At 45.3% G+C, this 14,747-nt stretch overlaps 1 protein-coding gene across 1 annotated transcript in view; it reads right to left on the reverse strand.

Annotated features, from left to right (window-relative positions):
- Positions 1-9,762, reverse strand: part of ccdc135 (coiled-coil domain containing 135) — a 97,419-nt gene extending 87,657 nt beyond the window's left edge. Inside the window, exons 1-3 of the mRNA XM_061272158.1 lie at positions 9,452-9,762; positions 6,396-6,578; positions 4,377-4,530 (exon numbers count right to left, since the gene is read on the reverse strand). Of these exons, the coding sequence (XP_061128142.1) occupies positions 4,377-4,530; positions 6,396-6,493 (252 nt within the window). The 5' untranslated portion in view covers positions 6,494-6,578; positions 9,452-9,762. The remainder of the gene's footprint in view (positions 1-4,376; positions 4,531-6,395; positions 6,579-9,451) is intronic.
- Positions 9,763-14,747: the final 4,985 nt, after the last annotated feature.

Below are 14,747 nucleotides of genomic sequence, written 5' to 3' on the forward strand. Positions count from 1 at the left end.
TAGGAGGAGTTTGGCGAGGCCATGGAAAATGACAATGGAGATGGCGTGCTGCTGACCTCGACTCGAGACGTCGTGAGTCGGTGGGGAGAATACTTCGAAGACCTCCTCAATTCCACCGACACGCCTTCCATTGTGGAAGCAGGGCCTTGAGACTCTGAGGTGGACACTCCAATCTCTGGGGTCAAAGTCACTGAGGCAGTTAAAAAACTCCTCGGAGGCAAGGCCCCAGGGATGAGTTTTTAAAGGTTCTGGGTGTTGTGGGGCTGTCCTGGCTGACACTCCCTACAACATTGCGTGGACATCGGGGACGGTGCCTTTGGATTGGCAGACTGGGATGGTGGTTCCCCTCTTTAAAGAAAGGGAACCGGAGGGTATGCCGAGCTTCCATTCCTGAGGCATTCCACTCTGGTCTTAACACATTTTCTACTTTGTTTCCAACGGTTTGTTTTTATAATCTTCCTTTTAACAACTTGAATTCTGAAAATTTACTGTAAAATAAGTACCGTTTTTTTCCGTGTATAATGCGCCCCCATGTATAATACGCACCCTAAAAATGGCACTTTGATGCTGGAAAAAAGCCTGTACCCATGTATAATATGCACCCAATTTTTATGAATTTTCTTTAAAAAAAATTTTTTTTCAAGTCCCAATGATCGTCACACACGCAGGGAGGCAATGGGTCCCATTTTTATAGTCTTTGGTATGTATGGTCTTAACTAGGCTGGATGTAATTTTTTTTTGTTGGCGTTGATTTCTCCGACTGCCCGTAAAGGCACCACCGCGATCAGTGCGGACGTGAAAAAGGCGGCTCTGTATGGGAGAGACGTTGAAGAGGAATAAAAACACCCTTGGAAACCAAAACTTGCCCCTCGTCGTGACTCGGAGCCGCAACAAATGTTTCGGATTTGTGTAGGGTACATTGTGACAGACAGCAAACGAGCAAGTGATCGAGTTCGCGTCTGATACGAGAGCATTGCGGTCGTATGGAGCGTGTTTGAAGTGAACAGCGGAGACGAAAGGAACAAGGCAAAGTGTTGTGAAATAAAATATTACCTGTAATACGCGTTTTGATATTTGCTGATTGAAACTGCTAATTAAACTGTGAATTGAAACTAATAGGAAGAAAACAACTCTCGCTCTTTATATAGCTGACGTGTCTTATGCATCCGTTCTGCGCATCGGATCCATAGTGCGCATGCGCAGTCATTCTGCCTCCGTATGACGTCTGGTCCGCGATGGAGATTAAAAAACAAACAATATTTGACAATAACACACCATCAAGGATTGCACCATCGCATCAAACGATGTGTCGTCAATTATGAATTTTACTGACTAAGTGTGTTGGGCAGGATGGCTGAATGCGACGCGCGATTGACAACAAACAAGAAGGTGATTTCAAGTTTTATTTCGAGGGAGATTTGTCATGTCTCGTCCCCAGTTTTGCTATGTGTCTAGGTTGCCATAGTTTCTGTTCGCGTCGCCCCTCCCTTCCTGTGTCACCTCAATCAATGTAACGTGTTTTGTATTTAAGTCCTGTCTGCCCCTCTCTCACCGTCGGATCATTGCGTGTGTTACTGTCATGATGTCTGTTTGGTTTCTGTTCCTGTCTTTGGTAAGGTCACCCTGTCTTTTTGTTCCACGTCTTTGTCGGTCAATCCTGTTGTTGGTTTTGTTGTACCATGATTTTCTTAAAAAAAAAAAAATTTAAAAACAAAATTTAAAAAAAATTGTACCCATGTATAATGCGCACCCCAGATTTTAGGACAATAAATTAGTTAAATTTCGCGCATTATACACGGAAAAAAAACGGTAATTTAAATGTACATACAGATGTTACGTTTTACAGCGGAACTACAGAGGAATCACATTCCTCAGCCTCCCTGTTGAGGTCTATTCAGAGGTGCTGGAGAGGACGGTCCGTCGGGAGGTCAAATCTCGGATTCAGGAGGAGCAGTGTGGTTTTCGTCCTGGCCATGGAACACTGGACCAGCTCTATACCCTCGGCAGGATTCTCTAGGGTGCATGGGAGTTCGCTCAACCAGTCCACATGTGTGTTTTGTGGACTTGGAGAAGGCATTCGACCGTGTCCCTCGGGACGTTCTGTAAAGGCTGCTTCGGGAGTATGGGATGCCGAATCAACTGATAAGAGCGGTTCAGTCCCTGTATCACCGATGCCAAAGTTTGGTCCGCATTTCCAGCAGTAAGTCGGATTTGTTCCCAGTGAGGGTTGGACTCCGCCAAGGCTGCCCGTTGTCACAGATTCTGTTCATAACTTTTATGGACAGAATTTCCAGGTGCAGCTGAGGTGTTGAGGGTGTCCGGTTTGTGGACCTCAGCATTGCATTTCTTCTTTTTGCAGACGACGTGGTGCTGTTGGCCTCTTCAAGCCGTGATCTCCAACTCTCACTGGAGCGGTTCGCAGTCGAGTGTGAAGCGGTCAGAATGAGGATCAGCACCTCCAAATCTGAGTCCATGGTCCTCACTTGGAAAAGGGTGGAATGCCCTCTCCAGATCGGGGATGAGATCCTGCCCCAAGTGGAGGAGTTCAAGTATCTTAGGGTCATGTTCACGAGCGAGGGCAGGATGGAGCATGAGATCGACAGTCGGATCGGTGCAGCGTCGACTGTGATGCGGATTCTGTACCGGTCCGTCATGGTGAAGAAAGAGCTGAGCCAAAAGGCAAAGCTCTCAATTTACCGGTTGATCTACGCTACTACCCTCGCCGACCCATAGCTCGTGACCGAAAGAACAAGATCCCGGATACAAGCGGCCAAAATTAGTTTCCTCTGCAAGGTGTCCAGGCTCTCCCTTAGAGATAGGGTGAGAACTTCGGTCATCCGGGAGAGACTTGGAGTAGAGCCGCTGCTCCTCCACGTTGAGAGGAGGCAGATGAGGTGGCTTGGGCATCTCACCAGGCGGCCTCCTGGACGCCTTCCGAGGATATCCTGTAATAGAGTGTTGATGACCCAGGACGCACTGGAGAGACTATTTCTCTCAGCTGGCCTGGGAACGCCTTGGGATCCCCCAAGATAAGCTGGACGAAGTGGCTGGGGAGAGGGAAGTCTGGGAGTCCCTCTAAAGCTGCTGCCCCCGCGACCCGACCCCGGATAAGCGGAAAAAGATGGAAGGATAGATGGAATACAGTGTATTAAAAATTTCAACAGGTAGTGTTTCTAGTTGGCCGCGACGGGGCATGGGTGTAATGCAAGTCAATTAGAAAAGTGGTTTTCCTTGCCAAGCAATGCAAAGTGTCCATTCGTGGAAATACCACATTACGTTAACCCAGGGGACATCATGCTGAGCGAAACCAAAGTGAGTCACGTTGCGTATGAATCTCCTGTTGTATTGTGGTCTAGTACACAATATTAAAGCTTTTTCAAACCTCCCCAATACTTTTACCTTAAGTAAACCATTCCCACACTTTCCTGTGCATTTACATTAAATCAAAGAACAAAGGTGATATTGTCGCGTGTCCCGACTCTTTCTGCACCAGTTGATGCTTCTTCCCTCAGATGCCGCCTCCTGCGTTTGAACTCACTCACGTCTACAGTGACGCACACTGCTCAGAGGCTCAGCGCTCATGGCCGCTGTCTCAACGGTCCTCAGTGAAACAGACGCACACGCTATGAGCACTCATTATCGCTGTCCTGACTCTTTCTGCACAGTGGTGGATTTTTCCTTCATGCGTGGCTGTCACGTCTCTGCTCTTGCCCTGCTGGCCGGTTGATGTGCCCTCCGTGCTAGACCTCGGGGGAGCGCATCACCCATACGGAATTGCGCATGTTAATCGGCGCTGATCGCCACCACCTGTCCCGTGTTACCCACTGATTAGGGCGTGTATATACATGTTCGCTGGTCAGTTCTCGCCGTTTTGTCTGCTTTGACACACACACGCCTGCCACCTGATTCCCGTTAGCCTGAGCCGCTGTGTAGCGCTACGCCTGGCTGGTTATCTACCTTGACACACGCACGCCTACCACCAGATTCCTGTTTGCCTAATTTTCTACACTTGCTAAAAATACCCCTGAGAAGACAGAAAAAGTCGAGCTCAATAATTATTGGAGCTGGGGCTCCGGTTCAGAAGTTAAAATTTGATTCAAAAGTGATGCAAAAACATCGTGAGGCACCAGTTCGTATCTCGAAAAGTTCGTAAGTACTCGAGTTCATAAGTAGAGGTAGCACTGTACACAGAATGAAATGATTGTAGGAAGTTACTAAATGACCATATTGCAGTTTTAGCAGTAGGTGTGTAGTGGAAATATGGTATAAGTAATACATTTAACAGAGTGAGTGCAATGTTTATGAACAAGACAAGGGAAACATGACAGCTACAAACCTAACATCAATCAACAAAAAAACAGACCATGATATATTACCTGGACACCACATTCGTTGATGGGGCAGAGCAGCAGAGGTTTCCGTTCGGGACACAAAAGGCTATACTGACGCTGGAAGTTGTCAGCAATGGCCAGCAGGCGAACTTCCTCCACAGAATTACATCTATATGACTCAGGAAGGGGTGGAGTAGACCTGTGAGACACTTGCAACTCAAATTACAGGTCACACACACAATCAAATATGTGCAGCATAAACACCATAGTCAACAAGAATGTTATTGCGTGTGTGTGTTTCTATTTGTGTGCATGCATGCGTGGCATGACAAAGAGCAGAGACGGTGCCTACACAAGGGAAGGTGGTGCAATACACACACACCCCCCGTCAGAAGTTTGTGGAGCCCAGTTATGCCACTCATTTTATTTCCATCCATCCATCCATCCAATCTTTCACAATGTTCTCCAGGTTTCTCTTTTGAAGCAGCCCATGAGAACTCAGGATAAAAATATTTGAATACATCTTTAATTCCTTAAAGGCATTTAATTTGTTTTAGTGCAGTGGTCCCCAACCACCGGGCCGCGGACCGGTACCGGTCCGTGGGTCACTTGGTACCGGGCCGCCAAGCCGCACAGAATTTTTTTTTTTTTATCGACGATCAATTAATTCAGGTCAAGACACTCGTCCCGGTCACGTGACATGTTTCCCCAGTCGAGCCCGCAAAGCTAATATGTGGCGACAGGCTAACTAACCAGCCAATCAAGCATTCAAAACGGCTTCAAGACATGGAGACCAAGCATCCTGCAATAAAAGACAAACCTTAATCACTTCGGGTGTCATTGTCTCCGATTACGTCTAGATGGGACCGGCTCGTTTCTGAGAAATAAACTCAGTGCTCCCACTAATTCAACGTAATGGTGAGTTAGATTTTTGTCATTTGTATTTGTTTTTATGTCAGTCGTATCATTTTATTTCATCGTATTTATATATTTATTATAAATGTATGATTTATTTATTTATATATATGTATTATTTATTTATATAAATGCCGGTCCGCGAAAATATTTCTGACATGTAACCGGTCCGTGGCGCAAAAAAGGTTGGGGACCACTGTTTTAGTGTTTTTATCCATCGATCCATTTTCCGAGTATATGGTCTCCACGAGGGTCACGGGCATGCTGGAGCAGCTGACTTTGGGGAGTAGGCAGGGAACACCCTGAATTGGTTGCCAGCCAATCGTATTGTTCAAAAGTTTGGGGTCACTCATACAATTTAGTATTTTCCATGAAAACTAACAAAGATTTTCAAGGGTTTTCTTATCATTGTATGTGCCTTCTTATTTTTACTTTTTGTATTGTTTACTTGAATGTGTAATATGTCTTGTCACCGTGGGATAGTAGGAAACGCAATTTCGATCTCTTTGTATTTCTTGACGTGAAGAAATTGACAATAAAGCAGACTTTGACTTTGACCATCCATTAGCCTTCTAACACTATTGGCAAACACAATGGCCCATTAGAATACTGGAGGAATGGTTACTGGAAATGGGGCTTAATACACCTATATTGCATTAAAAAACAGATGTTTGCAGCTAGAATAGTCATTTGCCACATTAACAATGTACACAACATGTTCCTGATTTGTTTAATGTTAACCTCATTGAATTTTTTTTTATTATTTTATATAAAAAGTAAGGCTATTTCTAAGTGACACCAAACTTTTAAACACTAGTATATAGACAAACAACCATTCACACTCACAGGCAATTTGGCGTGGTCAATCGGCCTATTGTACGTGATTTTGGAATGTGAGAGGAAACTCATGCAGGCACAGCTAGAACATGCAAATGCCACACAGGAAGGCCAAAGCCAGAATCAAACCCACAACCTCTCCACTGAGAGGCGGACATGCTTAACCAGTGCTCCACGGTGCCTCCCACATTTTATTTCATATAGTAAAATTGATTTATAAACTATTTTCCCTATATATTGGTCAGGCCCTGTTTTGGCCTGGTAGGTGAAAAATCTGTACCTGTACCTGACAGGACGTGAGTGGTCACTTACAGGAAATCACACACAGCCAAGACATCATCAGCTTCTCCCGCCTGCTCATCTTCATTTTCTGCTTGCTCCTCATGACTGGACTCCACCAGTGTCTCCATCTCTTCAAAGTGTGTGGTTATGTCTTATGGCTTGACTTGTTTTCCCTTCGAGAGTGTCACCAAAATGGCCGCCTTGCCCAAAACTCTGTTGACGTTTATCTACATTAGCTGTCTGCCTTGAGAAGCCAAAATATTAGTTTGTTATAGTTCAGAACCTTAACCCAGTGTTTCCCAACCACTGTGCCGCGGCACGCCGTGAGAGATATCCGGCCGTGCCGTGGGAAATTGTCCAATATTAATTACGGAGCACATTGCAAATACATATGTAAATTGCCAAACCACTGGTCAGTTAGCGCAAGGCCCGGTCATCTACTTGCTAATCGCGCATGCGTGGCTAATCAGAAAATCTTGAGATTTCATGTTGTGTTGGTCGGCACATATTTAGTTTGCTGCTGTGTGCTTTTGATAACAGTGACGGTCTGACGACCGTGGTGCGTTTGCTGACTGATGGAAATCCCAGTATGTAGTTCAACCTGAGAACCTGGATTGTTCATTTTCACCAACATAAAATACACAGTCAAGTCGTGACACCGGGACTGTGATCACCACTCAGCTGCCATGATCTGGTACCTGCCCACAGTGCCAAAGCCACCAGTAAATGGTGTACTGACCATGGCATTACTGTCCTCGATTTGCCTGTCAATTCCGCTGACCTGAACCCCATAGAGAATTTGTGGGGTATTGTGAAGAATAAGCTGAAAGACACCAGACCCAACAATGCAAATGAGCTAAAGGCCACGATTGAAGCATCCTGGGCATCCATAACACCTCAGCAATGCCACAGGCTGATTGCCTCCATGCCACGCTGCATTGATCCAGCAAAATTATTCCCAACCAAGTACTGAGTGCATTAAGGGACATTTTCAAATGTTTGATTTTGTTTTGCTGTTATAAATCTTTTTTTTTACTTGGTCTGAGGAAATATTCAAATATTTTGAGATAGGAGTTTGGAGTTTTCTTAAGCTGTAAGCCAGGGGTGTCAAACTCAAATTCACAGTGGGCCAAAATCTTAAATTGAACAAAGCCGCGGGCCAAGGTTGAACAAATGAACCTTTTAATATGGAATATTATAAGCCTTGCTTGTTCATAGATATGAACAAGCAAGGCTTATATAACTTAAAAGTGCAGGCGTGCAAAATTAAGTTGATAATAACACTAATAATACTAATAATAACAATAATAGTAATAATAATCATAATAATAAAACATCAATGGCATATTAAATAAAATTTAAAAAAAAATTGAATACCTCCTTTCTGTTTGCAGCCTTCTGAGGTAAATGTCAAAATTTGCATCTTACACAGGCTAATAAATTTGAAAATAAAATAACATAACAACTATGAATAAATCGACCATTCAAGCCTTGGAGTAGCAAGAAAAAGTGCATAGAAAATGTATTTACTGCTCATTTTGCGACACACTGATCTACTCTGATGCGGCCAAGCCAGATACAAAAGACACACAGATGGCATGAGCGCAACTCAATACTCTCATAAGGCTGCCACACGACGACGAAGCCATCAAAGCAAATCAAAGCTAAAAGACAAAGGGAAAAAAGTAACAGCGGCCAACCAGCACCCCCAATACAAGAGAACACCCCAAAACACACAAAATAGCCTCCACGGGGTCCATCAACAGGTGTAAGGGCAGTCCAGTTCAACGGCGCCCAATGGACCGTGGTCGTGAATCGGTGAAAACATCACAAAGCAGGCAAACGTGTGAGCAGCGTCCCGGGCACCCAGCCGGGGAACGTGCAAATGGTCACCACGGGGCTAGCATGGCGAAAGTCGTTGGTACCGACGAGCACGAGGGAGCGGACTCCCCACAGGGGTTGCGGCTGCAAGGCCAAGGCGAGGGCCGGATAAGCAGGAAGCCGTCGTAGAGTTACGCCGGCTCAACCGATGATCCCGGTCCCAGGAAGAAAAAAATATATATATATCCGATCCGAAGAGATACCGAGGTGCGGTAGAAGGCACCAGCATCGCCGAATGGACAAAAAGACAGAAAGAAAAAGGAGAAAAGAAGGAAATAAAGAGGAAAAGAGAGAACACTGCTGGGAGGCAGCCACTCACGGCGCCATACCAAGAAAAAAATGGATCCCAGTTCATCAATGGGGTTTGAGCTGAGGAAACCGTCATTATCGAACAAAGGTGTTCGTCAGTCAGACGTCTCCTGTGAGAAGTTTTCGTCATCTTCATTGAAGAAAAAAGTTGCTCATATAGGTAAGTGCTACCAAACATGGAGAGCAATTGGTTTGTGGACTGCTGCTCGGAAGCCGATAATATCGAATCTAGGCAACGCCATCTTGAAAATTTAAAAAAAAAAATTTCATAAAAAAAAAAAAATTCATAAAAATTGGGTGCGTATTATACATGGGTACAGGCTTTTTTCCAGCATCAGCATGCCATTTTTAGGGTGCGTATTATACATGGGGCGCACTATACACGGAAAAATCCATAATCAGCCATATTAAAATAATAAAAGGCTTGCAATATTTCTGTTGATTTGTAATGAGTCCGGAATGTATATTTTTTATCACAATATTCTAATTTTCTGAGACAGTTCTGTAGAACCTGGTATAACACCTAACAGTTTTTTGTTGGTGGTGTGCCTCGAGATTTTTTCCAATGAAAAGGTGTGCCGTGGATGAAAGAAAGTTGGGAAACACTGCCTGAACCCGTGCAAAATAATAAAAGAAACAATAGTGCCAGTCAAAAATGACTGATATTTTTTTTATCTTTATATACATGCAGAATCTAATACTGGCTGTCATTTGACAGTATACCTCATGATATACAATATTTACACCCCAAAACTGTTCTAAAAACTATTTTTACGGTGATATGACTGACTGTCAGAACTTTAAAATACTTTATTAAACGCTCCAAAACATACAAACAATTATCTATATTACGATACAACCATTTAAAATTTACACACACACGAACTAAATCTTACCGTCGTGTCTCTTGCTTGATTTGTTTAGCTGCTTTCAATAGACTCTCTCTGTTGTCATCTCGTCGCCTTGACGACCGCAGTGGGGCACTACGTGACGCAATGCTCTTCTCTTTTTTAAACTTGCGCTTTCCATTAGCGCCTTTCACACCACGTGCATCAAAGTACCATGAGTGTCCGCGTATTCTGAGAGGTATAGCGCGCTCCGCTCCTGCAATTTTCCAACGCAGCCCAGTGCTTGGATTGTTTCCATGCCTGACGCACTGGTGATGCACCGAGTCTACAGTTGTAGCACCTCAAGCGCCCACCGACGCTTATTCACGTGCTCTGAATTAGCAAACAAACGGCACGTTTGAAAAACGCTTCAACTTTCATTTCAGTCTGTGGATGAGAACAACAGAGGGAGAGGCAAATGTCTTTGGAAAAATGAGACGAGCGTTCCTCGGTGACGCTTTACCGTTTTTTTCCATGTATAATGCGCACCCTAAAAATGGCATGTCAATGCTGGAAAAAAGCCTGTACCCATGTATAATACGCACCCCAATTTTTTTTTTTTTTTTTTTTTTTTTTTTTATTAATTTTTAAGTCCCAATGATCGTCACACACGCATCTGGGTGTGGTGAAATTTGTTCTCTGCATTTGACCCATCCCCGTGTGATTTTGATCCATCCCCTGGGGGAGAGGGGAGCAGTGAGCAGCAGCGGCGCCGCGCTCTGGAATCATTTTGGTGATCTAACCCACCAATTCCAACCCTTAATGCTGAGTGCCAAGCAGGGAGGCAATGGGTCCCATTTTTATAGTCTTTGGTATGGTCTTAACTAGGCTGGATGTATTTTTTTTTGTTGGCGTTGATTTCTCCGACTGTCCGCAAAGGCACCACCGCGATCAGTTAGCGTGCGGACATGTGAAAAAGGCCGCTCTGTATGGGAGAGAAGTTGAAGAGGAATAAAAACACCCTTGGAAACCAAAACTTGCCCCTCGTCGTGACTCGGAGCCGCAACAAATGTTTCGGATTTGTGTAGGGTACATTGTGACAGCAAACGAGCAGGTGATCGAGCAAGCGTCTGATACGAGAGCATTGCGTTCGTATGGAGCGTGTTTGAAGGGAACAGCAGAGACGAAAGGAACAAGGCGAAGTGTTGTGAAATAAAATATTACCTGTAATACGCATTTTGTTATTTGCTGATTGTATTAAACTATCACATTCATTGTCAGTCAAGAAGAGAAGAGGACTATTCGCATCGGATCCATAGTGCGCAGTGATACTGCCTTCGTATGACGTCCAGTCCGCGATGGAGATTAAAAAACAATATTTGACAATAACACAGGTTTCTGTTCCTGTCTTTGGTAATGTCACCCTGTCTTTTTGATCGACGTCTTTGTCTGTCAGTCCTGTTGTTGGTTTTGTTAGAGAGTTATGTTAGTTTACCAAGTCTGTGTTTTGAGTTCCTCCAATGAACCCTGGTCCAAGCTGCACTTGGTCGCCCTGCTCCTTTCCACACTCCATCCGTGACAAGATTTTCTTCAAAGATTGTTGTACCATGATTTTCTTAAAAAAAATAAAAATAAAAAAATTATAAGAAAAAAAAAATACCCATGTATAATGTGCACCCCAGATTTTAGGACAATAAATTAGTTAAATTTTGCGCATTATACATGGGAAGAAACGGTACTTCGAAGACCTCCTCAATTCCACCTACACGCCTTCCATTGTGGAAGCAGGGCCTGGGGACTCTGAGGCGGACTCTCCAATCTCTGGGGTCGAAGTCACTGAGGTAGTTAAAAAACTCCTCGGTGGCAAGGCCCCGGCGGTGGATGAGATCCGCCTGGATTTCTTAAGGGCTCTGGATGTTGTGGGGCTGTCATGGCTGACATGTCTCTACAACATCACGTGGACATCGGGGACAGTGCCTCTGGATTGGCAGACTGGGGCGGTGGTTCCCCTCTTTAAGAAGGGGAACTGGAGGGTGTGTTCCAATTACAGGGGATTACCAGCTCTTTATCCTCAGCAGGATCCTCGAGGGTGCATGGAAGTTCGCCCAACCAGTCCACATGTGTTTTGTCGACTTGGAGAAGGCGTTCGACCGTGTCCCTCGGGAGGTTCTGTGGTGGGTGCTTCGGGAGTACGGGTTACCGGGCCAACTGATAAGGGCGGTTTGGTCCCTGTATCACCGATGCCAGAGTTTGGTCCGCATTTCCGGCAGTAAGTCGGATTCATTCCCAGTGAGGGTTGGACTCCGCCATGGCTGCCCTTTGTCACCGATTCTGTTCATAATTTTTATGGACAGAATTTCTAGGCGCAGCCAAGGCGTTGAGGGTGTCCGGTTTGGGGACCTCAGCATCGCGTCTCTGCTTGGCTTCTTCAGGCCGTGATCTCCAGCTCTCACTGGAGCGGTTCGCAGCCAAGTGTGAAGCGGTCGGGATGAGGGTCAGCACATCCAAATCCGAGTCCATGGTCCTCGATTGGAAAAGGGTGGAATGCCCTCTCCGGATCGGGGATGAGATCCTGCCCCAAGTGGAGGAGTTTAAGTATCTTGGGGTCTTGTTCACGAGTGAGGGGAGGATGGCGCGCGAGATCGACAGGCGGATCGGTGCAGCGTCGGCAGTAATGCGGACTCTGTACCGGTCCGTCGTGGTAAAGAGAGAGCTGAGCCAAAAGGCAAAGCTCTCAATTTAGCGGTCGATTTACGCTCCTACCCTCACCTATGGTCACGAGCTATGGGTCGTGACCGAAAGAACGAGATCCCGGATACAAGCGGACGAAATGAGTTTTCTCCGCAGGATGTCCGGGCTCTCCCTTAGAGATAGGGTGAGAGGTTCGGTCATCCGGGAGAAACTCGGAGTAGAGTCACTACTCATCCACGTTGAGAGAAGTCAGATGAGGTGGTTTGGGCATCTCACCAGGATGCCTCCTGGACGCCTCCCTGGGGAGGTGTTCCGGGCATGTCCCACTGTTAGGAGACCCCGAGGACGACCCAGGACGCACTGGAGAGACTATGTCTCTCAGCTGGCCTGGGAACGCCTTGGGATCCCCTGGTATGAGCTAGATGAAGTAGCTGGGGAGAGGGAAGTCTGGGAGTCCCTCCTGAAACTGCTGCCCCCGCGACCCGACCCCGGATAAGCGGAAGAAGATGGATGGATGGATGGATGGATATATATATATACCCCCCCCCGGAAGAGAAGCGAACGCGCAGCGTTTGACGTCCCATTAGAACCCCCCACGGAAGAGAAGCGAAAAAAATATTGGCCCCCGGGCCCCTTCACGTTACTAAATCTGGCCGTCCTGAGATGGAGATTTGCAACACCATGCAGATTGGTTAAAGTCAAAATATTATGAGGTTGTCATCAGACATGATGCTTAAATAATAGATAGGTGCCTGAACCCATTATATTATGTGCAAATAAAGATAGGATTGGAGGAGGGATTGGTGTTTATCTGAAATTCAGACCTGGTTCAGAGAAGCATATTGGGACATTGAAGACACGTGTTCTTGATATGTGATAATGTCCTGGAGAGATGTGACATTTAATATATTATATATTGAGACGATACGTTTTTAGCTAAATCAAGTGACTAAGACGACATAAATAAAATATAATCTAGAAATGCATATTTATTGTGCTTTTTAATTATTAATTTTCTTATTCATTTTATATAGCATATTATGACTTTATTGCCTCTCTTCAGGAGGAAAGCTATACTTTTGGTGCCAGTAAGGAACTCCCAAAGCTTTCAGAGTAAAAGTGTTCTGTGGTGCAGCCGCCTTTTTCCACAACTTTCATGCCAGCCCTGCAAGAACACAGACCAAACCAAGACATTACTTCTCTCAGAGAGTTTACTGGCCAGGGATGTCTGTGGGTAGGTAAATACCCAAAGTCTGTCAATAATTGTATGCTCTATGATTCAAATACAAGTATGCCTGATAATGACTAAAGCATTTCTCTGGGGCTTCAAAACAAGGAAAGGTTTTACACTTATGCGGTTTTCAGTTTTCCCAATGCACGTGACTTGTTTTTATTTGAAGCAAAAAATAACCATTGAACCTTTCAAGACAGCATTTTCAGAGCCACACCTTTCATACAAGGAGAGCAAAGTGAACAGCATTTTCAGAGCCACACCTTTCATACAAGGAGAGCAAAGTGACATCAGCGATCAGACAGGAAGCAGAGTGGAATATTATCCCATCACAGAGAGGTGGAGTAAAATTCTGACATCATAAGGCATATCTGGAATTTTCTATCAAGGGTCCCTTTGTCATAGGGTGAAACACTGTCCCTCTTTGGCCAGTTTGGGTGTGTCATGTTTTAATTTGGATCATTTGTCACCAGCATCAGGACACCTTTGATGTTTGAGAATGGAGTCGGGATGCACAGACAAGCAGGAGGTGGTACTCCCAATTGTGATGAAACATTTCGACAAAATCTCTTCAGCCCAATGGTGTTTGCTGGCTGGCAAAGACTTTGATTCAGACACAGGGGCCATCTTAGCTGACATGTGCATAGAGATTGCTCAGAAACTCTCATCTGATACCCTGAAAATGATTCTGCCCCTGTTCCAGCAGGGGGTGCTGGACATTAAATCCAAATGCACGGCCCCAGTCATGCATGGCACCATGAATGCCACCTTTGCATCAGCGATTGGTGTTCCTGAGCAGCCATGCAACTACACCAACAAGCTGGACTCGTTACTTGCAGAGGAAATCTCCAAGAGGGTCAATCGGACTTTGGATTCAGCCACCGACACAGACGTTGAGCCACTGGTACCCATTATCTACGTCCCAGGGACGTTCACCAAGCTGGAGGTTCTGTTCAAAGTGGTAAGGCTCTCCTGTGGTGCTTTGTGGTCCTACTTGGGCCGTGTCCAATCCACCACACGGTGTTTGGGACCATGCTGGCGCCAACATAGCAGCACTCAGGCAACAGAAGAGTCTCAGAGTTCTAAGACATCTTCCAGTCCAAAATCAAAAACTGGTGTCGAAGAAACAACAGAGGCGGTGACTGAAATCCTTCGCAAGTGGTCAGAACCCACAGACTCCAATTCTGCAGGTTCTTCACCAAACACCTTCCCGGACATTCATGGTACAGCGTCTGACATTGTCAGAACAATTAGGTGCGACCTTCACCATCCCATAAACATAGACAGAAAGAGTAGTGTGTCTGCCTGTCCTCATTTTGACTTGAGGTTGATCTTGAAGACCTTGATCAACTTTTTTTCTGCTGGGGAGCAGCCCACACCCCGCCATGAGGTCGTCCGCAAAAGCAGCTTTGTGGACTTTTCAAAGAATCGATTTGAAAAACT

Source organism: Syngnathus typhle, linkage group LG2 (assembly GCF_033458585.1).
Source record: "Syngnathus typhle isolate RoL2023-S1 ecotype Sweden linkage group LG2, RoL_Styp_1.0, whole genome shotgun sequence".
Classification (NCBI taxonomy): Eukaryota; Metazoa; Chordata; class Actinopteri; order Syngnathiformes; family Syngnathidae; genus Syngnathus; species Syngnathus typhle.